General features: G+C 49.4%; 1 protein-coding gene across 23 annotated transcripts in view; it reads left to right on the top strand.

Moving 5' to 3' along the window:
- The first annotated feature begins 147 nt into the window (after positions 1 to 147).
- MSI2 (musashi RNA binding protein 2) overlaps positions 148 to 24241 on the top strand; it is a 204749-nt gene continuing 180655 nt past the window's right edge. For 22 of the 23 annotated variants that reach the window (XR_005259447.1, XR_005259448.1, XR_005259443.1 and 19 more), the window contains exons 1-5: positions 148 to 263; positions 435 to 475; positions 604 to 685; positions 1057 to 1141; positions 5327 to 5368. Coding sequence is in view for 16 of the 23 variants with exons in the window: in XM_038158229.1 (XP_038014157.1) it covers positions 202 to 263; positions 435 to 475; positions 604 to 685; positions 1057 to 1141; positions 5327 to 5368 (312 nt within the window). In the remaining 7 variants the exon portion in view is untranslated. Of the gene's footprint in view, positions 264 to 434; positions 476 to 603; positions 686 to 1056; positions 1142 to 3031; positions 3080 to 5326; positions 5369 to 24241 lie in introns of those variants that run through there. The other variant, XM_038158245.1, reaches the window with a different exon arrangement.

The following is a 24241-nucleotide window of genomic DNA, read 5'->3' on the forward strand; positions in this document are numbered from 1 at the left end:
GTGACGGATCTGGCTGCTGCCCCAGCGCCTCTCCAGTGAGATCCTCCGGTAGCGGAGGGAGGAGGAGGAGGAGGAGGAGGAGGAGGGGGGAAGGGAAAAAGGGGCAAAGCAAGCGGAGCGAACCGAGCCGGAGCCGGGCCGGGGGGGGCGGGTTGGGCGGGCGGGGGGGGGTTCTCTAAGGGGCTCTCGCTCGGCGCGGCCATGGAGGCGGACGGGAGCCAGGCTACCTCGGGGAGCCCCGGAGAGGCGCAGCACGACCCCGGGTAAGTCGGCGGGGCGGCGGGGGCGCGGAGCGCGGCGGCGAGGGGCGGTCAGGCGGGCCCGCCCCGCTCCGCGCCGCTCCGCTCCGCGCCCCTCCGCCCCGCCGGGAGCTGCCCCGTCAAAATGGCCGATCCCGCACCGGCGCTCAACTCCGCTCTGCTCTCTCCCTCCAGCAAGATGTTCATCGGCGGCCTCAGCTGGCAAACCTCACCAGGTAACCCCCGCCCGCCACCCCCTCCCCACGCGTGTCCCGCCCCGCGTGGGCCGCGTCCCGCCGCGCCGGGCCCTGCCCGCGCCCCCCCATCCCTGACCCTCCTCTCCCTCTCTGCTCTCTCTCCGCAGACAGCCTTAGAGACTATTTTAGCAAATTCGGAGAAATTAGGGAGTGTATGGTCATGCGGGACCCCACCACCAAGCGCTCCAGGTAAAACCGCCGCCCACCGCGCTCGGGCTGACAAACTTCGCGAGTTGCGGTCGGGGCGGGTGGACCCGCAGCCCCCGGTGCCAGCCCCGAGCCCCGGCCCCGCATCGCGCCGCACGCGTGGGGCGCTGCGGGAGGGCTCTCCCCGCCCGCATCCCTCCAGCCCGGAGCAGGAAACAAAGCGCCCGGCGGAGCCGGAGAGGGGCCGCGGGTCGGAGCCGGCCGCCCCCTGCTCCCGGCGGCTCCGGGGGAGGGCAGAGGAAGGAGGGCGACCCAGCGGTTTATTTTTATGACTTCTCCCTTTGGCTCTAATTCTCATCACCACCCCCCCACCCCCCCCTCCCCGCCATCCCCTCGCTCTTTGTCTCTCGCAGAGGCTTCGGGTTCGTTACGTTCGCGGATCCGGCGAGTGTAGACAAAGTCCTGGCTCAGCCGCACCACGAGCTGGACTCCAAGACGGTAGGTGCTGCGGGGGGCTGCCCGCCGCCCTTCCCGCACGGCGGGGACGCGAGCCGCCGCTCCGAGCCGCGCTCGGGCCGGTGCCGCGGGCGGTGCCAGGCTGTCATTGAACCGGGACCTTGCGTGGCTCGGCTTTTTCTTTATATTTTTAATAGACTCTGCCTTTTAACTCACCAAAAGCGGTAACTTTTTTTTTTTTTTTTGTGCGTGTGGGTTTTTTTTTTTTTTGTTTTTAAAATCGGAATTCACCCATACCGACCGCTGGCTCCTCCCCCGGCCTTATATTTTATTGAGCGGTGACATTGAAAAAGCTGTGGAGTAAAATCCAACTTTTTTTCGGTGTTGGGCTGCGGCACGCTTTCTGCAGGGAACTTTGTGATTCTTTTGATTGATTATTTATGTATTGTTGAGCGCGTTTCAAGGTGGGAGTGACTTACTGTCAAACCGTGCAAGCTGCTGCCCGTGTCATTTCCCAAAGTCATTTTTTGGAGAGGTCCCCTCACCTGTGATGGCAGGGCCCCGGCGAAATGCACGCGGTAATTTATGGGAAGCTCTGCAAGAGCTGGAGAGTGGATGTGGTCGAGAAGCACAAGTCCTAATGTGTTGTTGTTTCTCCAGAGCTTTTTGCTGCGCTCAGTCTCCAGTGCATAATATAAGGGAAAAAAAGCTTGTGAGATGCAGCTGATTTTTTTTTTTTTTTCAAAAAAAAAATTACATTTTTTGGACATTTTTTAAACAAAAATTCCACACCTGGGTTTGCCCCCTGCCCCAGTATGGGGCTTTCAGTGTTGGGTCAAACAAAAGGTGTCGGGCAAGAGCAGCTCTGGGCCCTGTTTTGTCCCTGTGATCAAGGCCAAGCAAAAAGATGAAGTTTTGTGCCTCCTACTTCGTTGTAGTTTGGAGCCTCGGCAGAGCTGGAGGGGAGGGGGGAAGGACACTGCTAGAGGTCATCAGTGCTCTGGTGCTCTGGCTCTGGAGGGGGCTGTGTTTTGGGAAGGGAGCTGTCTGCAGAGGCATTCTGCTGGGCAGGTCGAGCGTGCTCCTCGCTGTCACTGGGGTTTACAGGCTGTGTTCTGGGGCTTAAGGGGTTTGCTTTAACCTGAGCCCGGTGTTAGGAGCAATCCTGTCTCGGTGCTGCAACATCTCCCGGGTGCCTGTGTGTGCAAGGTTATGGTTAAATGAAGAAAGGGAGAAGCAGGGAGCAAACAGGAGGATGTGTTTCTTTTAAAAATGTAATTTATATGGAAACAAAAAGCCTGAAGCTCTTGTAGAAGCAGGTGGAATCTAGTGTTTTAATTCGACCTACAGATTCTGCTGGGCTTGCCTGAACACGAAGCCCATGCTTTCACATGCCTTAATAATTTGATTTTAGGTTTAATCAGATATGGTAAGATAACTGATTCAACCGTGCTCCTGAAATTAAACTCACCAGACTTTTCATGTACAGCTATATTCTCTATGTGTTTTAAAAGATAAATTTAGATAAGAAGAACAAAGGCAAACAGTATCTTGAACGAGAGTTTAAAAAAAAAAAAAATCATGGGAGGACACCCTGTCATATTTCTGACTATAATTAGGTCCTCCCCCAGCTTTTTTCTTGTATCACAGTCTAGTCCCTGCAATGTATTAATTTGCTCTTCTCTGGGGGAGGGGTGAAGAGCTTCACCGGGGCAAATCTGCCTCTGTTTTGGTTGTGTGATAATGATTGAATCAATCCAAATACAAAACTGACCTCAGAATCAGTAACGCAGCTTAAAAGTGAAGCCCAGAGCCAGGCAGGTCCTTCCAGGCGTGTATTTGTAGAGTATTGTAGTAACTGTTGTGCAGCATAACAAGGCATTTGACTCTGTTTCAACGTTCAGCACAGGAGGCAGATCGGTTGGGTATTGGCATGGAAACGTCGCTCTTGTTTACAGTTACGTTAAAAGCTTTGTTTAGGTAATGGCCATTCATATCAGAAATAGTATTATAGTCATTTCCTAGAGGACTTGTAGATACAGTAAGTAGAATTGTACCTAACTAACTAATTTTTTTGGTAGAACTTTGGTTTTTTGTTTTTCTTTTTTTTCTTTTTTTTTTTTTTCTTTCTGGTTGTTGTTTAAATAGTTGACAGGGTTATGCAAAAGGTATGGATTTGCCACATTCATTGCTAGTGTTTGTTTTCAAAGGCTGGTGGTATTTATGCAAGAGGTTTTGGGAAGGAAAATTCAGTTCTTTTAGAAAATCTGTCGCTGTGGTGCAAGGGACTCCATGCTCTTTGAACTGACCTTCAAAAATGAATGTGTTGCTTTGGAGTTTAATGGCTCTCCCAGCTTTTTACCAGCAGGACTTTGCAGTGATGTCCCTCTGGTGGGCCTGGTGCTCTTTGGTGGGAAAACTTGTAGTTTTGGAGCAAACATAGAAAAGTGCATATTTTTCCACCTTTGGGTATCGCTGTGGAAAATCCGTACCTGTTGTATTTCCCCAGTAGACAAATGCCTAGTCAGTGCTGAATATATTTGTAGATAATGTTAATCTCTATGAAAAGGTTAGCTCTCTAGATAAATAATTTTACTTTTTATGCTTTTTGAACAGTAAAATGGCATGTAATCGCTCATTTCTCAGGTGTGTCCTAAAAAAGATACAATATTTGTATCTGATAGAGGCAAATCAGTTTATCAGTCGCACATCAAATGTCTGCGGTATTTCCCATTTTGACAAATTAATTGAGTAAAACTGCTTTTTAGGAGAGACCCGTGGTTATTTAGCAGTGACAGGAATATTTATCACCGCAGGAATAACAATACCAAATGGAAACATCTCCTCTTCTTCATCAGGCTTTGCTTGAGGGGGGAGAAACAACAAAAGCCAGACCCAAACTCTGAATTTTGCCTGTCCTGAATATGCTTAACGCTGTCAGGTTAGAGGCATCGCTTGGTTCTGCAGGCAAGGGCAGCACTGAAAGCAGTTGCAGGGTGCACAGTTCAGGTGGGATCCAGTAGTTCAGAACGTCCTTTTGCAGACCCTTCACATAGAAGATGTCTGCGTGCAGGTGCTGCTGAGAGCCAGCAGTGAAAGCAGCAGTGAGGCCAGCAGCACACGGGCCTTTTGCTGTGATTTGGGGGAGCTGCTGTTGAAAGCTCTGATGGTTTTGTTTACATCCAGCCCTCTGCCTGCGTGCTCCCTCCAAACACCGCTGGGTGCCATTGCTTTGTGTCTGCGCCGGTGCCGTTTTGGTTCCGTGTAGTTTTTGAATGGGAGAGAGGAGTCCCTTTTTGGAGATGACCCCCGTGGAAGTTGTGTGAGGTTGCAGAATTAGCATTTTGGAATGCAGAGGGGACGTGCTAATTCATGCAGCGCAAGGGGAGCCAACGCTGCATCTTAAAGCAAGGATTTTTTTTCCCCCTTTCTTTTTGTCCGTGGTGACGTGCTTCATACATGGATAGGTCAAGTAACTCCTTAATGGAAAACCTCCTTTAGGAGGTTGTTTACTTTTGAGTTCAGTGCGTGTATATTTCACACACATGAAACTCGTTTGTAACTTACTCTCCTCCCTTCCTGCTCCATCCCAGAAATGCCCCTTTGGAGTTTTCCATTTTCTTTGAGAGTGAGTAAATCAGATCAGTTGGGCACGTTATTATGGAGGAGACCCTAGTCCTTCAAATGTTTCAGTTTTAGCAATTGAAATGTGAATAATTTGGCTTTGCTTTTGGCTTTCCTTTTTTGTACGGTGTTGCTTGTCAGTTAGCAAAACAAAGCAATAAAAAGAAGTAACCCCAAACCCAAGTGCAGGAAGGGGCAGGCGTCAAAGCCACCAAGTTAAGATGTTGGTCAGGAAAGCTGGCCCTCTTTCTGTGCAACCTCTAGGGCATGTGGATAATCCTCAACATGCAGTTTTGGTGGTAGAGGCAGCACCCAGAGACTGATCCAGAGCTCCCTGAGCAGCCAGGGGATTGCTGCCCAGAAGATGATGAGAGAAGTGCAGAAGAGATGTTTTCTTCCTGTCTTCCCATCTCTCCACGCCTGCCACACTCCCCAGACAAACCCAGACTGTGACCTATCATTTCCAGAGTAGCTCTGGATGACCCGGTGTGCTGAATTACAAGCCTGAGAAATGAGGGATTAATAATTCAGTGATTTAAAATCAAAATAATGTGAAATGACAACCAAAGCTACCCTGTTGATTTCCCCTTTCTTTTTCCCCAGATTGACCCTAAAGTTGCGTTTCCCCGACGAGCACAGCCCAAGGTAAGTAGGAGGATCGATAATAGGATTTCAGGCACACAGAGAATCATTGTTGCCAGGCAGTTCGGGTTTCAGCCGGGGAATTGGCAATGAAAGCTTTTAAAGCTGCTGCTGGGGGGGTCGGTGCGTGGCTGAGGCCCAGGAGGCTGCTCCGAGTCCCTGCAGAGCCTCGCTGGGGCTGGGCAGCGGGAGCGGTGCCGGTTCTGCCGGAGCGCTGCTCTGGGCGCCGTGCTGTGTTTATGAAGAGTGTTTGGATTAAGTGCAGGCTTTGGGCTTGTTTCGAGCTGAGCTTTCAGTTCTGTGGTTGTGATGGATGGGGATCTATCTCTGCCTTCATTGTTTGCAAATTTTCTTTTGTGCAACTCAAGAGACGTGTGTGGAGTTGAGCGTAAGCCTGGCGTGGCAAGTGTCTGGTGAGGCTCCGAGCTCTGGGGGCTGCTGGGTGTTGTCCTGTAAGAGCAGGGGAACAGTGAGGTGTGAGTGTCCAGCTGGTCAGGCTGGCCGGAGCGGTGGCCTGGCCATGGTGTGGCCAGTCCTCATGGTGGCACCAGGGACACGGGTGCTTCTGCCCGCGTGCTCCCTCCAAATGCCACTGGGTGCCATTTCTCCTGCAGGAGCTGCCTCTGGAATACAAGTGGTTGTTGCTCTTTAGGTTGTGCCTAATGAAAACAAATCAGTTTCAAAGCCAGACTTGCAGCGTGTGAATTTTGAAAGCCAGGGGCTGAAAGAAAACTTTCGTAATTGACTTTTTTTTAATTTGTTTTTGAGAGTCTATTGGAAAAACTTAATTTAACTGATGTATGGCACTTGTGTATACACTTGTCATCTTGGGTAACTTCAGTCTTCTGGTGAAATCGGGAGAAAAAGGCTGCAAAGTTGTACATGCAAGTCAATAAGGAAAAGGGGTTTGAAGTTGGTGGTGGGAAACTAGCTGACCAGCTGCCTGAGCTGTTACTGCATACAGCTCCTCGTGAAAGCAAGCAGTGTAACTGGCTGTGTTGGACCATGATGTTAAGTATTGCACAAAATAGGCATCTAGGAAAAAACCCTGTGCCATTTAAAACCCCCAGGCATAGCACAGGAGAGGTGCTGGGGAGCTCTAAAAAAAAAAAGGAGAACAAACCCCAACAGCCTACTCACAGAACTTTAAACTAGACTAATGTAGGCAAATGTTTAGAGGTTCTTTTCTTCCTAGGACATATCTAATTACTAATTGGTGAATAATAGTGTGCCTGGCTTGCTTCTGCACTGAGCAAAGAGTTTATAGTGTGTGGGACTTGTGGCTTCTGGATTATGTTGTTGGATTGATGCCATCTGTAATATACAATTTAAAGTTACCAGAATTTTGATCTTGAGCTTGATGTGCCTATCCCCCTTCCCAATACCTTTTAAAGGTTAATTTACATTTTAAGCTGTCTTCAGTGCCAGTTATCTGTTTCTCCAGTGCTATTTGGAGAATTTTGTAATGGGTACAACAGAGCTGTTGAGCTGTCCCGTGTGGTTTCTTCTCTAACAATTAAAAAAACGAGGACATGTTTTGTGTCGAGCATATTAGTGAGTTAAATTTTTGTGTTAAAGAATGCAAAATCAGGTTGTATTGACAAAGGAGATTTTGTTTTTCTGCACGTGGGGGGTTTTTTCCCTTGGTTTTTGGTAACAGACATCTTTCAAGCGTGGGGCAAATGCTGGAATGGACATCAAATTCCACTCTTAGCAGGAGCTCGCTCTCTCTGGAGAGGTCAGCAGTGTCTGTTGCTGCTTTTTACACAGTTGTCCTTTCTGAAGTGTTGGGATTTCTACGGGGCACTTGAAAAAAATCTGAAGATTGAAAACAGCCTGATTTGGAGACTGGAGAAAATCAGATGCAATAAAGGGCAGATTTTACATCAATTATGATGTATTATTCTGGCAAGCATTTCATAATCTGAATATTTTGTTTTCTGTTTTTTTAATTAGATACTGAATTAAGGTTTTGGACTTTAGTTGTTCATTTATCCCAGTTGAATAGCGAATGCTCAGCGTTAAAATGTGACTGTACTTTAGTCTAATTAACTAGCTAATGCTTGGGTCTGTGGAGATTAATGGCATTTAATGAAATGTCTCTGTCTCTCTCTAGGTGCAAGGGGAGAATTTGTTTTTTGTTTTGTTTTGTTTTTTTTTTTCCCCTGAGTAATCTTCCTTCCTGGTATGTTTAGTAAAATGGGGATTTGTTTGGGGTTTTTTTTCTTTTCCTGGCAGTGATGGGGGCTGGGGTGAAGGAAGGCTGGGGGTGCATTCCCCCTTCTCCTGCCTCCATCCATCCATCCATCCATCCATCCACATCCATCCATCCACCCATCCATCCAAGCTTTGCCACTGCCTTTGCCAGCCCACACTCACTTGTTCCTCCCCTCCTGATGCAGCCCTGCCCTTTCAAACCAGCCCAGTGAAACGCTTTATTTCGGGCTTTAGCTTTATTTCGGGCTTTTTAAACCTCATCTCCGCGGTTTGACACCTCTCTGGTGATGCAAATTGGCTTCTGAGCAAGCAGTGGCAGGTTGTAAGAGCCCAGCATTCTTCCCTGGTTTCCTTAGAATGACCCTGCAGAAATCCTCCTGATTGCCTCGGCTGGATTACCGGGATGTGTAATCCTGCTCTCCTTGGGAAGGCCAGCACCACTTGAAGCTATTGTTTTAGGAAATCTGCTGCAGGGTGTAACTCCTTGGGGTTCTGGTGAATATATGTCTCCTTGCTCGGGGCTGCTGTTCCTTGATAAAAATCTGTCTTGCTTCCAGTGCTGGAAGGCGCTCTGTAACAGGAGATCATTTATAACTCTGCTGACTTAAAGAATCCTTAAAACTCAGCAGTGATGGGGCACCAGTAGTTTTGTACCCCCTTTTGAATATTGAAGACTGCAATAATTGACTTACTGTTACACATAGCCTGCCATTTCTGATGTTACCCGCTCTGTTAGGTTGGAGAAGGCTTATCCAATTTCACATTTTCGTTAGATAATTTCAGATGTGAGCAGTTTCCTCCCTCATGCCTCTGCCTTAGGGATTTATTTCAAAAACAAAACAAACCTGAAGAGCAAAAGGACAGCAGCCTCGGTCAATGAAGTTGCTCCTTGGCCATGAGAATGTCTTTGGTGTAGGAGTTTGGATGCTTTGTTGTGCAGAGCCATGTATGAAACAGAGGCAGGTAAAGTTTCCAGCTAGTGAGGCTGCCCTCAGAGGTGTGTTTTGTGCTCAGGTTCCTCCGGAGTGGGATGGAGGTGCTTGTTCTTCCTGCTCTTACTCCAGGGGCATGGTAGGAGTGGTTGGGAGTTGCTCCTGGTTCGGCAGGCTGCAGCTGCCCATAGCAAGGTGCATGGCGTTCGTGGGCACGGTGCATGTGCCCTGCTGGCTGTGGTCTGCAGCCTTCCTGGAGTGGAAGAGGCAGGGTGGCTCCCTGCTGAGCTGGAGCTGCTGGCCTGGGTCACGGGCAGGGGTGGCACTGCGTGTCTGGGTCCCGTGTGTGTGACACTGAGCGCAGGTGGCCCCTGCACGGTTCAGTCTGGGCTCTGGTCTGCATGGATGGGGTGCAGAGCGCTGGTGGCCCTTTGGTCACAAAGCAGCAGGAGGACTTGATCTGGTGAGAGAGGCGTTTTGTCTGGCAGTGGGCTGGGGATGCAGGAGTGATGCCTTTGTCAGCTGTGTCCCTGTCACAGAGGCTGGTGCTGGCCCTTGTGTGCCCCAGCCAGTCCTGTGGCCAGCTGGGTTTCCTGTCTGCCTGGGCACTGGGCTCTGAGCAGCTGGGCACATCTGGTGCTTCTTCTTGGGCAGTGCCAACAGCTCTCCTTTGGTGTGAGACTGTGAAGCTGCCTGTTCCAGAGCAGCTCGTGGAGGGCATGCCCTTTGGGGATAACGCCCAGGCTAACCTGGGATTGTTTTTTAAAGCTAACCAGTGGATTTGGATGTCTGATTCCAATTAAGTTAGCTGTGGGTGGGGTGTCTGCATCCCTTGGCTGTCTGATAAGCCTCAGCCAGAGTAGCAGGGAGAGGTTTTATTCCAAAGCAAATGATGGACCTTGAAAATCAAGAGTTCTGTTTATTTTCTCCCCTGCTTCTGCCTGTAAACTCCTCCAGGTTAGTCCTACTACTTCCTATCTTATTTTAGGTGTTAGGTAGACTTTGAAGTTTCTTTTTTTTTTTTTTTTCTCAAAAGAGTGTGAACTGGGCACAGTAGTAGAATTCAGTATTCTTCCTTTCCTGCCACCCTTCCTTCCCCACCAGGCTGTAAAGAGCAGCAAGGTCAGACCTTTTCCCAATGGTTTTTAAAAATTCTTTTTAGATTCCCCTGCATTAGCAGGTCTGGGTGAGGTAAGAGAGGAAGTATATTCTGATCTTGGCATCAGGCATAGATGAGTAGCTTGATGATAATCATGGTGCCATCTGTGTGCAGGGTAGTGTGAAGTCCTTCCCAGATGGTGTGGGGGATTTCTTTGGGTGGTCCAGGGCTACTTTTTGGGTGTCTCGTTCAACCAGCCTTGATGTGGATCCCTTGTCCAGGGTAAGCTGCTCTTGGAATCTGCTTCCCTCTGGCACTGGATGGTCCAGTGGAAAAGTTTCAGAGTCTGAGTGAGCCCAGCTCCAGGCAGTGGAGGATCAGGGTGTGGAACCCTTGTCTTTGGGCTGGGGTTTGTGACCTCTGTCCTTGGATGTCACAGCCAGAGGAAGAAGGGGCTGTGCAGGACCTTCTGTGGAGTGTCTGAGTTCTGTCAGAAACAGGAGCTGAGCTGGATTTTTTAACTGTTGTATTTTGGAGATGTAAACATGTATTTCTTCTCCCCAATCACTCAGGTAGATTGTTCATGTTGTCCTGAATCCCCACAGACTGTCTTGTGCTTGTTAAAATGTCTGTATTTCCATTCTCATTGCCTAAGGATGTCTTTCATGTTAGGAATAGTCCTAATGTACTTTCCTTCCCTTTGACATGCTGCTAACTAAAAATTAAAATTGAACACTGTCTAACATGGGTTTTTTTTTTTAAAGGAGGTTCTGCATTGCCTGTGTTTTCCTGAATTGTTGGATTATTTTTAATGGCATCTACCAGGTGACTTTTGTGCACTCGTAAATGCCAGGAAAGGTTCTGAGGTAGGGAGGTCAGGGAAATGGAAGGAGAGCAGCATGCTAACACCCCTGTGCATCCCCTCTGCTTCCAGATTGAGCACATCTCCTCTGCAGAGTGCTGAGCCTTTATCAGCCCGGGGGTAGGTCTACTAATGACTGATCTAAAACCATCAAATTCATTTATTTGTCACTGCCAGTGACAGGCCAGTTAATGCTAATGGATTCTTTTTTTAGCCTGTTGACTCTAGTGGTAGTCTCATAAATGTTGTGAAATCCAGAGCATTAAGGCAACTTGGAACTTATTTTTAGAGGAGAGCCACTGAAACAGGGCAAGGTGGGGTGTGTGCATCAGGATGTAAGTTGTGCTAAGAAGGAGCAAAGAACAACTCCAGTTCATTAAGCTCTTCCTTGAGTCTTGCTGTTCCTAATAGCTGTTTGACTTTTCAGTTGTGCTTAAGTGTTCTCTTCAAACACATTTTGGGTCATGCTATAAAGTGAAGAGAAGCTGTAAATAGTCAGTCATCTTAGGGAAAACCAGCTTGTTTCAGAAAATGGTTCATCTCAGGGGCTGAGTCTTCTCTGCCCCTATTGTGTGAGAGCACTTAAGCATACACTTAAGTTGGCAAAAGCATGTGGGTAAGTGCTTTGCTGAATCAGCATGGGCTCAAAGCACATTATTAAATGCTTTGTTGAACTGTGAAGCCCGTAGCAGAAAAAGATTAAAAGATTACTTTGTGTGTTTGACAGTACTTTGTATATGGTCAGTTCCATCACTTCTCCTTCAGATAGGCAGTTTTATCTCCCTCATATTCCCCCCTCCACTGGAGGATCTCACTCACGAGAAAATACTATTCTGCTGTTTCCTCAAAAAACTGATTACAAGGTCAGTGTAGCATCAGACTTAAAAAAAAAAAGTCATTATTGAAGCTTAATTTAGTTTGTAGCCCTGAAATCACACGTTCTGTTTGCCTTAGTCACTGGAATAATTCTGTAAACTATGTGGGTAGTGTTCAACGTGGCCAATGATTTTTACGATATTATTGCTGTAGAAATTGTGGTTTGCTGAGTAATTTGAAAGTTACTGTGAAACTTTGTAGCCAGATCAGCATGCGGTATTAATAAGTTACTTCTAAACTTTGGCATTTTACTGCTCTCCTGTTGAAAGTATTTCTTCTGTTTTTTGAGTGCAGAGAAAATCTGAAGAATGCTGGGAAGTTGTTCTCCCCTGCTCAGTCATTCCCTGTGCTGGGACATCTGCAGCTGGGTGTATTGTTGTGACTGAGCAGGCTTAAATTAAGATTGGGAACTTTGTATTATAAAGAAGGACCCTGCTAAGGCTTATGCAATTCTGCACATGAGGAATAGTCCCAGAGACCTCAGCGAGCACAGTGAGATGCAGACAAGGCTCCTTAATATGTTGGTGAAGTGTAGGTGGCAGGAAGGGTGAAGGAAAAGAAATATTGACAGCAGCAGAAAGCGCCTCTGCCCTGCCCTCCCCCAGCAAAGACCTGCATTAATTTCCCATTGACTCTGATGTACAATAGGGAAGAGGTTTCAAGCTGACTGAAGGGGCAAAGGTCCAAGAAAACTACTGTAGCAAGAACTGATGCAGAGTGACAGTAATGAGGTGGCCTGGCAGGTGGGAGGGAAAAATGGTGGGGTGGGGGAAAGAAACTAATATCTGGTGAATGGGTTCCCAGGGTTTGAAGTTGTTAAGTCCCCCTGGTTTTATTTTCCTTCGTGCGTGCCGCACAACTCTGAGATGGGGCTGGGCAAGGCTCCTTGGGTCCTGGTGCAGCTCCAGTCCTCCTGGCTCAGGGCTGGGTCCCTGGGAGTGCTGGCCTGGCCCAGAGGGTACAGAATTCCTCTGTAGTGCTCCCAAACCTGTGCTGAGCTGTTTTAATCAGTGTTTTAGTGTGCCTGACTCAGAGCTCATCTTCATGTTGTTCTGTGGGTCAGTTTGCATCAAAGAGAGGGTGAGGGGCACAGGGTGAAAGAAGTGTTTTGAAGTTTGGATTTATTTAAAATAACGACTGTGAAGTGCCGACAAAACTTTCAGCTTCTTGAATGCTGGTGTAAAGAGAATGCCTGCTGGATTGAGAGTCTGAGGAGGCTTTAACCAATTGCTGGATAAACACTGTTCAGGAATCTTCCCAAAGGGTAATGTGGTGTGGTGTGAAAAGAGGTTGCAAGGAGCTGAGCATTTGTGCTAAGTCTCCGTGAATCCCACTGGACTGGGAGATGCTGCTCAAGTCAGGGGCCTGGTTTATGACAAGAGCTTGCCAGCTCAAGCCCTGAGCACTGGCAGGTTTGGTGGTTGTTGCACTGCTGGAAGAAGGTGTTGCTGAAGGGGATGTTGCCAGGGATTCTTCTCCTGTTTTGTTATCCTTTGGCTGTGTTATCAGTCATTTATGTTCAGAGCTGTTTTGGTGAGATTTCCCTGCTCCAGCCCGAGCTGTGTGCAGGGCTCCATATGTACTTGGAGCATTTATCCTTTTGCCAATGGTTTGCAGAGTGCTGTGAACGAGTGTAAAGATGTTTCTTTCGCCTACTTCTGCTGTTGTATTTGGCAGACCTACAGAGCCCATAGCAGCATGGTGTGTTCAATGAATTGTGGGAGGGAACAGAAAACATTGAAAAGAAATCCAAAGGTAATGCTGAGATGGGAAATACGATAGGAATTTTCTGAGGATGGGGGGTACTGCCCCACCTTTTGGTCTGGGACTGGCAGCCACTGTGTTGGGTGGTGTCAGGTCTTGTTCTCTGCCATATCCTCAGGATCCCTGAGAGATCTCTCCTGTGAGTACTGAGCAAGCCCTGGGATCACTACAGCAAAAACTGTTGGCTTCTTGCAGCAGGAGTTTCCTCTCCTCAAAAAGTCTCTACTGTGAAGTGCTTGGGGTTGTTTTGATTGATTTGCACCAGACATCTCATCTCCCTCCTCAGTCACTTTTTGTAGGTCAGCTCTGAGACTCCAGCCCTGGATGGGTGACCTGCTGAACAAACACCAAACATTTAACTGTACCATCTTCAAACACTGCCTGGTGAAAAAAACCCTCCTAAAACCTGCAGTGGAAATGTCCCAGGCCCAGTGTTGGCTGGGGTTGAGAGCTGAGGAAGCAGAGTTGCTGTTGGTCAGACTCTGGTGGTCTTGGCATAGCGTGTAGGAGCCCAGCTAAGGCCCTGGTGGGCCTGGTACTGATGGTGCCGTTGGGGCTGGAGATGAAGGGTCACAGAAAAAAGGGCAGCAGGGGATTATGCAGAGATCTCAGCGTGGCACAGCGCAGCCGCTTCCTGCCAGCGGGTTCGGTGCCGCAGGAAACGGCTGCCTCTGTCTGAAGGGGATGTTGGCAGCATCCCTGGGCGCTGGGGAGGAAGTGTGGGAGGCAGAGCAGCCCTGCACGCTGCCAGCTCTTTGTGGGACTTGTCTTTGAGGGGTTAACCTGGGGTTTTTTGTTGTTTTTAACGGCTTTTGGCTGTAACATTGGTAAGGGAGGCCCTGACTGGCGTGGCAGTGCTCTGGTTCAGCAGAGGCTGTAACTGCTGAGGTTCCTGCCGTGTGCTTCCGAGCTCCAGAGAGGGGAAGCAAGATAAGGATGCAAGGCCTCAGCATGTGAAAGGTAGCTGGTGGTGTGAATTATGGCTCATGCTGGTCTCATGGCTGCAAAGCAGCCTGGGGGCTGGGACACAGTGCTGGGGGCAAGGGGGGAGCCTGCCAGAGGGCTGTGGTGGGCTCAGAGGGCTGCCCTCAGTAATGGAGAGGGGGAAGCATGCTGAACTGCTGCTGTCCTGGGGCCTCTGCTTCCAGATGAGCCTTGGCTGCTCTTCCCCACAGCCATGCTGGGTGCTCGGCCATGCTGAGGGCTGAGCTGGGGGCTGGCTGGCCCCTCTGGGGGATGGCTGGCTCCTTTGTGCCACAGGCCGTGCCTGCTCCCCTCTGGTGCCCGTGGGAGCAGCTGGGAGGGATGGCTGCCGTGGTGTCCCGGTCCTGTGCAGACGAGATCCTCTCCTGACGTGCTTGCAGAGCTCTGGGGACAGGCTGCCCCAGCATCCTGAGCCTCTGTCGCCCCCATGCCTGCCTGGGGCCATTTCCTGCCCCAGCCCACCTGGGACCCCAGGGTGGGTGGCAGTGGGGATCTCCTGCCACAGCACATTTGTGCTCTAAACTCCTGCCTCACCTGATCCCAGGAACGGGGATCCAAGCAGCAAGCTCTGTGTGACATGCCTGGCAATTTATGTATGAGGAGGGAATTGTGATCGTCCTGTGTGAGTTTTATTTTTTCCCCTCTCTTTTTCATCTGGTCACAGCCACCATGTCATTAATCTTCCCGATCAAATACAGTGATAGTTGAAAGTCCTCCACAGTTATGATTCCTCCAAAGTCTTGTGAGCGTGGCTTTGATTTTGTGGTAGTCATAAGAAGTCAGTTTAGATTTCTGGACCTCTTTCTGTAGGTATTTCCAGTGGATATTTTAGTAGAGGCATTTGTCTTCTCTCTTGATTAAGCATGTGTATGCAATAGGAAAAGAACAAAATAGGGAATAGAAAAAAATATTCAAACAATTCAGTTACCAGTCCAAAAGCCTTAGTGCTAAAGAGCCATGAAGAAGCTTTATTGGAACTATAATTGCAGACATAAGCAGTGATTATCTGTCTTCGAGCCTTTATAGTCCCCATCACTGTCATCTGAACGCGTGAAGCTGATGATGGTGTGAGCAGAACATTATTCAGCTGGTGCTGTGTAATCCTGATCTCTTGCAGTGTGTGGAAAGTAACATAAAGAGTCAATTCACTTGAAAGTGATGGGGAGAGAAGCAGGTAGGAGAGGACAAGTGTTGTTGCAGAATACCTTACTCGTGAATCTTATTTCATCCTGGTTGCAGCTGAAGGAATGCAGGGGCAGGGTAAACTTCTTGCATGGACATGGTCAGATAAATTTTTCTACTTCTTAATGTTCTTAGATGTCTTGGGCAGGTGCAGCCCTTGGTCGCTGAAGAGTGCCTTGGTGTGTTTCCTTGAAATGCTCTAAATTGGCTCCAGCTGAGAGAAGGGCAGCAGCACCTGTTTGTCTTGCATTCCCGAGAACTGGAGATTGTTGGATCAAGGCAGACAAACGGATGCTGCCAAGCACTTCTTGAGGTGGAACGGAGATCAGAGAGCAAGTCCTGAATTTCTTGGCCGATTATTGGTGCTGGTTATGCAGGTGAAAATGTGCTCTGGGCTGTGAAGAGGCAGAGGGAGGAAGAGAGGATTCGGTGGTTGGGCAGCTGAAGCAGTGGCAGCGTGTGCAGAGCCTGGGTTTTGCCCTGCTGGGTGAGCCCAGGGCTGGGCACAGGTGGTTTGAGTTAACCTCATCCAGGCCAGTGCTGGGGTGCTGCTGCTCTCTCCTGTCCGTTGCTCCCCTGCTGTGGTGCTGGTTAGGCAGGTGTGTCCCTCACCTGAAAGCAGTTATCAGCCCCAGGTTTGATTGCAGTCAGTGGAGCAGCTGCTAGGAGCCAGAGCTGCTGTGGTCTCCTCACGGGCACTCTCCGATGGTCTGGGGCTGCTTTGAGCCATGAGAAGGTAATACTTTGGGGATGATTTTTGGGGTAGGGGAGGCATTTGTTTAATGGGAGACTGGTTATGCTTTTTTTCTTGAAGTTTTGAGGCAAAAGAGGTATTTTAAAGGAGGACAATAGATGCAGGGGAATCCAGAACTTGTAAGTCTACTTTTCTGTTTACTCTTGCCCTGCGTTAGGAGCAGGTGAAAACCAGACCTGGTCATGCATGTTTTTGATGGACTTTTCTTCATTTCTTAGTGATGATTGTCTTTGTGTTGGAGTTAGAAGGACATATTCCACTAACTTCTGTTAGAGCAGAAAAAGCAAAGCTTCTAAGTTGCTTAATATGCTCCAAGGGCATTTCAAAATCAAAACCAGAAGTGTGCTAGCAGAGTGCCTAGATAGACAGAGCAATAGGGACTGCAGTTTTTGGAGGCATGTGCCTGCCTGTCCACTATGTGAAAATAAAGTGAGATAGTGATGGTTTGAAAGTTTCTGGTCTTGAGCTGAGTGAGTTGGGAGTGAAAAACTGATTCTTGGAAAAGTTTTATTCAAAATGTTAGTGGATAGTCTGTGGTATGTACACTCCTGGAGACATCAGCATCCTACTTTCACTAAAGACTTGTGTGCTGAAATGACTTAAACTAGTTTAAATGTGGCCCTTGTTCTTACCACGCAGAGATGAGGTAAGTGATTGTCATCACCCTTGTTTTATGGATGTGCAAAACAGAAGTGCTGCTCACGTGTTCTGCAATGCTTGAAACAGGGAATTGCTGGTGCCTTAGAGGAGGGTTATTCCAAGCCTGAGGTGTGCTGGGGCTGCACCTGCTGGGCTGTGTGTTCCCAGGTGCTGGGGAGGAGGGGACATGCAGGGTTTGGGGGGCTGAGGTGTCCTGGCTGTGCCATGGGCAGTGCTGGGTGAGGAGCTGCAGTCCCCACGAGCGGATGAGGCCGTGTGTGGAAATGCCTGGGTGTTGCATCATTGGAGATGGGAGTGAGTCAGCCATGAAACCCTCTGCAAAAAGGCTTTTGTAACTACTGTTGACTTACTAGAAACAGTTGTTGAGGATAGGCCTGGCTTTACTGGGCAGTTGAAGCATCTTAAGGACGGTGCAAGTGGTGCTCTGAGTGAGCACAGGCAGGCGCAGGGAAGGCTGTGAAGTGTTTCAGATGGAGGGGTGAGAGCCCAGAAGAGCAGACTGAGCATGATGCCCATGTGACATCTGCCTGGAGCTTCCAAACCTGTGGGGAGCTCCCATGGGTGAGAAGTGAGGAACGCAGTGCCTTTCTGGGGGAAGCTCTGTGTGTGTGTGAGTACCCAGCAGTGCTGCAGTGCACAGAGGTGTGCTGGGGTGCTGGGGCTCTGCTGTGGCCATGGGGAGGGGAGGCAGGATTGGGCTGGAGCTGTGGTTGTGAGTGCTCCGTGCCTCAACCTCTGCCTGCCCCCGTGGCTGAGAGACGCTGGGCTCCAGGCCTGGCCCATCCCTGCCATTCCCAGGCTCCAGGCCTGGCACATCCCTGGCCCATCCGTGCCCTTCCCGGGCTTCAGGCCTGGCACATCCCTGCCCTTCCCAGGTTCCAGCCCTGCATCCCTGGCTCATCCCTGCCCTTCCCGGGCTCCAGCCCTGGCTCATCCCTGCCCTTCCCGGGCTCCAGCCCTGCTGTGCCCAGGGAGCAGGGACAGTCCCGGTTCCAGCCCTGCTGTGCCCAGGGAGCAGGGACAGTCCCAGTCCCAGCCCCACAGTGCCCAGGGAGCAGGGACAGTCCCGGTCCCAGCCCTGCTGTGCCCAGGGAGCAGGGACAGTCCCGGTTCCAGCCCCACACTGCCCAGGGAGCAGGGACAGTCCCGGTTCCAGCCCCACACTGCCCAGGGAGCAGGGACAGTCCCGGTTCCAGCCCTGCAGTGCCCAGGGAGCAGGGACAGTCCCGGTCCCAGCCCCGCTGTGCCCAGGGAGCAGGGACAGTCCCGGTCCCAGCCCCGCTGTGCCCAGGGAGCAGGGACAGTCCTGCCAGGCTCTGGTCCCAGCCGTGCCCTGCAGCCCTCGCCGTGCCCCTGGAGTGCCGGGTGCTGGGCTTTGGGCTCCTCTGGCAGCAGTGCTGCAGAAATGAGGAGTATCATTGTGTTTTATTGTGGCTTCTAAGAAACGAAGCGTGTTTGTGCTTCGGGGAGCCCCAGGGGCTTTGTTTTTCACCAGGCCTGAGCTATTCTTCAGCAGAGCCTTGCTGGAGCGTGAGCCAGTTCTGCCCATTAGGACCGAGAGACGGGCCTGACTGATTTCTGCTCCCTGCTGCATAATAAATCTGATACTAAAATTAGTGTTGGTCTCCCTAGGCCATAATTCTTGCTGAGATTATAGAGAATCGTGTGTGCGGAGAGGAACTGTGGTTGTGTGTGTTTGGGTTTTTTTTATAACCTTGAGTGTCCAATTTCCAGGTTTTTTACTTAACCCCCCCATCTTTTTCCCCTTTTCCTCTCTTTTGGGAAGTGCTTAGCCTTTCTGTGTATTTTGGCTATTTAAGCCTCTGTCACTGCAGGCAGATGAGTTCCTTGGGAGCTCTTCTGAAGGTTTTGTAATTGAGTCTTTTACCACGGCGACAGGATATTATTAACCTTCAGTAAAGCAATTTATTTCATACTCCTTTGTGGGGATAAGCCTTTTTTCCCCCAGGAAAATATGTACGTGGAAAAGGTTTTGCGTACAGAGGTAGCTCGACTTGCAGCAGTGATTATGATTTTAGGAAAATTAATAATTTACATGAAAATAGGCAGTTCTGTTTGCATCAATTTAAAAAAAACCCTTTTGTCCTGAATGATCCCACTCCTGACCAGTGTTTTATTTTCAAGAACAGACTTTTTGCCTGTTGGTGGCTTTGAAAAGAGGTTGTATTTCATGTTAGAGCTCTTGATATTTAGCCTGTGTGAGCAGTAAACCATTTTGTTGTGGTCTTTCAGATGGCCTTAAGAATGACCTGAGAGCTGGAGGGAGGAGTTCCTCACGGGGTCTCCCTCTGGGCACGGCCTTTGCCCTGAAATCAAACGCAGACTAGTCCAGAAGTCGTTAAAGATTGGGCACTGCTGGAATAGCAATTTCCAGCCGGGGGGGAATGCTGGATAAGTGGCCAGCCTGGCTGAATCCCTCGTGCTCTCTGAGCACCGGCACCGCTCTGGGATCTGGGGGATCCAGGCTCGGCTGTCACTGCAGCTCCCTGCACCCCGCTTTTATTTTAGAAAGAGGATCAGAGTATTTCTTTCTGCATGTCTAGTTAGATTTTTTTACTTCAGTATTCTGTTAACTTAAAAAAATTAAATTAACAATGCACTTGTCCTGTCGTTCAAGATACTTGAAAACTCTGTTACAGCGCTGCTTTCGAGGGAGTTCACCACACCTTGCAGGGAGGAATATGTTATTTTGGCAATTATATTAGATGGAGTAGGGGTATTATTCCCACATTATGCAACAGAGCTTGGACGAGAGGCAAAGTGCTTTGTCCAGAGCTTTACGTTTATTAACACACTCGAATCTCTTGGCGCCGTGTGGAGGCTCTAATTGCAGAGTCATCATTTCCCCGCTCTCCAGCTGAATGCTGCTGCCTTGGAGTGAAATGGGCATCCTGGGCAAGCCCTGTGTCTGTGGCACTTCTGGTGGCCTTGGGTAGGGCTGCCCAGCCACCTGCTCCTGCTGGTCCTGTGCTCAGCCACGTGCTGCTTTCCTGCCTGTGCTCTGTGGTACAAACTCCCAGGGCCTCCCTGGCAGTTCCAGCCCTTTTCCATGAGATGGGCTTTTCCAACTGGGTCAGAAGCCTGTTCCTGTGCAGCTGGGCAGCACTCACCTGCTGCACCTTGGTCTGCAGCTCTGCTGGGGAGTGACATGGGCTCAGGAGAAGGGATGGGCTCACCTGGGCACACCGTGGTGTTTGGGGTGTCCTGCTGGGAGCAGGTCCTGCTGAGAAATGTGTTTTGTGGGGGACGCTGGAAGCTCTGGGTGCCCACTGTCCTGTGGCTGTGGGTTCATGGAGTGGACCTGCCCCTTCCTGGCAGCTCGTGGGTGTCACTGTGTTTTGTTGGTAGCAGTGAACCGAGACTTCTCAAAACACAGATGAGCACCATGGCTTTGCTTTTGTCCTGCTGCTGCCCCATCCCTGGCTCTGAGCAGGCTGTGCTGCAGGGGGACAGAGGGGCTTCTCCAGAATCCTGTGGGTGCCTGGCCTGTGCTCAGCCCCGTGGGAAAGGGCCCTTTGCTGGGTGGTCCTTCAGCCTCTCCTAAAATTCCAGAGACATGTTACACGCAAGAAAATGTTTTTGTTACGGAAAGGCTTCCTGGCCCCTTCACATGCTGATTTTCTAAAACTTTGCAGCTGGTGGATTTATTCTTAAATCTTCAACCAGAGAGTCTTTCTATTTTAAAAATGCTAAAAATACATTTTCCCCCCTTTTTTGCTCTGTTGTTGTAAATGAGCCCCACAATCCGATTTTTTTTTTTTCTTTAAATCTTCCCCACCAGAGATTTAATTAAAATATTGTGAAAGGCAGTCATTGAAAATGAGAAACCTTTTGAGTGGAAGGCACCCTGATTTCCCTCTGCAGAGCTTTTTGTCACCATAGAGATGAAAAGAGAAGCTCAAAATTGCACTTTCCCCTTGTGTGTTGCTACTGAGGGGCCGTGGCTGCAGGTAGCAGCTGCACTAAGATCAGCAGGGCTGGCTGGGGCTGAGCCTTTAACTCTTTGCAGGGCACGAGCGCTGGGTCGGGGTTTCCTTCCCTGCTGGAAGCGTTTTCCTTAGTCTATTATTCTGTTTTAATTTCCTGTGCTTCGGGGCTGGAGTTTATCTGGGCTGGTGGAGGAAGGGATGCAGGAGCCCATCCTTTTGTCTCCATGAAAGCACAGTCAGCACCTCTGAGCCCAGCAGGGAGCAGGGGGTCTGCTCCGAGCCCTGCCTCGCTGTCCTGAGGTGTTCCTGCACTGCTGAGGGAATGTCTTGGGATCCCACTCGGCCTTTTTAATTTTCTCTTTTTAAAATTTTTTTAGTGTATAAATCGTAATTCCTCTTTAGGGTTCGAGCCTGTCTGATTCTCACTTAAAATAGCTAAATGTTGGGCTTTTTTGTTGGTTTTCTTTTAGAATCAATGGGTTAATGGTATCTTTTTTTCCTTCCAGTAACCCCTCTGGAAGTGTAGGGATTACTAAACCCAAAATACATGCTGTGAGTGGTAAAACTGCTCTGCTACAGTTTCAAAGACAGTCCCACAAATTGAAGATTATTGGAGGGGACATGACACTGGGCAGTGTTATGCTTTTAATAATTTTAAAAACAAATTTTTCTCCCTAATCTAGTGAAGAGCAGGCTCAAGTGGATTCTTGGCACAAACATCTCAGACAAATGAAAGTAAAATGTATATTGAAGCTGTCTGCTGTTGTATATTTTATACCATACCTGTTGTGGTGACTGATCTCAAATGGGTGCAGTGGTTTAATCTTAAGCTGTTTGAGTGAGACCTGTTGTGTTTAAACTTTCAGAGAGAAAGTGAACATAACCCATGTAATGGCATTATTAATGGGGACTATTACTAAATTGTAAGTTGCAAATTAATGGTTTAACTCTGAGACTAAATATACAGCTGTGTTCTTGTGTAATGTTACAGGACAAAATTAGATCAAGTATTTAAAACCAGAAGGGCCTCATCCAAACCCAGGGGGTGTCTCCCCAGGGACTTCACTGGGCTTTTCCACCTGCAGTCAGGGTGCAGACCTGCAACCCCAGCAGTCACTAAAATGAGTGTGTGCCCTCCACAGTGGGCTCTTAATATCTGATTACCCAAGGTACCCTCATATTTGGAGCAAAACAATGACATTGCTTGTTTCCATGGTGGTGGGGACTCGGTTGGGTTCAGCATGTACCTCATGGAAGCGATGCTGCTGTCTGTGTGTCTCTGAGTTCCTGCAGGATTATATATTAATTTTTAAATGAAACAATATTTGGGAGCTAGGCTTGGCTCTGATGCAATTTGCCCTTGTGCTTTCCTTGACTGCTGCTAATAAGAAGTGCTGGCCTAAATCAGCGTCTTGAAGAATCATCGATTTGCTAATTGCAGATAATCAAGTCCCTGCTCACGCTGAGACCACTTTTGTTTCCTGCCATTCTGGCAGGATTCGGGCAGCATCTCCCAGCCTTTGACGTAACCAACAGAGTGGGTTTGGAGCACCCACGTGGTTCATTCTCAGAGGTGACAAAGTTATTGGTATTCAGCTTGATGAATGAGGAGCTGTGATACCACTGACCTTTCTGGCCAAAATGAGCTGTGGAGGTCTCAGCTGGGGCAGGGGATGTTCAGAGGGCTGTGGTGGCACAGCTTTGCAGTGCTCACCTTGGTTAGTGCAGTCCTGGGCAGTGTCTGTCGACATCAGCCTCCTGAAACTGTTCTGAATGTGTGTGGTAATTGCTTGTTATTATTTTTTTTTTTTGTAAATGTGCTTCCTCCCCCTGTGTGTTCAGCTAGGGGGGGTGTTTCTGTGAGCTGCAGACTTTGCAGAGTGTTTAAAATGAAGCAGGGCTGATGAAAATTTGTGTCCCACGGTTAGCACAGTCAGGAGAGTTGAGGACAGGAGGCTGCTGCTCTGGTGGCTTCTCCCAGGTGTCCTGGCCTGTGGGCACGGCAGGTTATGTTCTCTCCATGTCCACCTGAGCCAGCCACCCTTTGCCCATCAGGCCTTTTTCATTCCCTGGCTGGATCAAGTCTCACTGAAGGCTGGTGAGCTTTTCTGATGACTTCATGTAGAGTAGCAGTTTATCTCAGACCATGAGAAAACAGGAGGGAAGCAAGAGCCTTTCTGAGGAGCGCCCTGTTAGCTGATGGGCATTGTCCTTCCGTCGGTGTCCTCCTCCGGGTCGAGGGGAGCAGGGCAAACCCTCTGAAGCCCCTTGCTTGGCAGGTCAGGAGCTGGAGCACATTGCCTTGGCTGAAGCGTTCTGATGAAGTAAGGAGGGTTTTTCATGCCGTCCATCTGGCTGGGAGCTGCTGCTGAGTGCAGGGCAGTGTGTGCCCCAGAGCTGGACACAGCCTGCCCTGCCCCGTGCCCGCTGCAGGGATGTGCAGCAGGGATCATCGTGCTCAGCTGGCAGAGCCCAGCTGCCCGGGGCCTGCCCTCTGCTCTGGGGGCTGTGGGGCGTGCTGGTGATGCACACAGGGGTGGCGGTGCCCCTGTCAGGAGTCACAGGGACACCCGGTGAGTGGTCCCAGCCTGGGTGGCTGCTGGAGCCGGTGCCAGCCCCGCTGCCGCTTTAAAGCCACACCAGAGGAACAGATAATCACTGGGCAGCTTAGGTTACATAATCTCTTTTGGGTTTAATGTCAGGCCTCCCTGAGCCCCATCCAGTGCCAGCTCCCAATCTGGCTCATAATACTCCTGAATGTCCTTTTAATTTTTATTAATAGTTCTCTTACTGTAGTGTTCCCTCTGCCTGGCTCTGTGCGCTGTGCGTGCCTCGCAGTTCACTGCTCTGCCCCCCGAGGCATCTGCTGCCTGGGCTTCCTGCTCCTGCACCGGCCTGCAGCCATTCCCACGGCCTTCTTTGCTGGTCCCAGAGGTTTTTCCCAAAGGTGTTGTGGGGAGGGAGGCAGGAGGATTGTCCAGGGTCACAGCCTGTGTGGATTTGGCTCTTCTTCGTCAACAAAGCTGGTGAGAGCAGAGCCTGGTCAGAGCAGAGCAGAGCAGGACAGTGGTGCTGAAAGTGATGAAGGTGATGGGGAAGATGAGGCAGCAGAGATCACAAGCTCTGGCTCCACCTGGATGGGCTCTTACTCTTTGCAAGCACAGATTTGTCCACTGGACTAACTTTTTTTCAAGTTTAGTTTGTTCGTGTCTGAATGAGCTGGTGTGTTTCTGTATTGAGTTTTTATCTTTTGTAAACAAAGTTCAAGCTCCTCACTGTTCTTCTCTGGTCACTTGGATGTGGTAAAGATCAGCAGTTCTGTGGAGACAGAGCAGCAGTGATTTTGGGTGCTGAAGAGTTGTGTGTTTCAGAATACCAGTACTTTTTTGCTCATTCCTAATTCCAGAAGTAGGTGCCTGTGTGGGTATTCTCCACTCCTGCTAGGGTTGGTGCTAATTCTGTGTGTGTCCCTTGATGGCTGGTGTTTCTCTGAAAGCCACTGATTGTTTGTTTAGTATTTAAAAGAATAACATAATTAAAATATATGCAGAGGGGAGAAGGAACTGAGATGTTATTTCAGACCTGAGGCTGGGAAC

This window comes from Motacilla alba, chromosome 19 (assembly GCF_015832195.1).
Source record: "Motacilla alba alba isolate MOTALB_02 chromosome 19, Motacilla_alba_V1.0_pri, whole genome shotgun sequence".
NCBI lineage: Eukaryota > Metazoa > Chordata > Aves > Passeriformes > Motacillidae > Motacilla > Motacilla alba.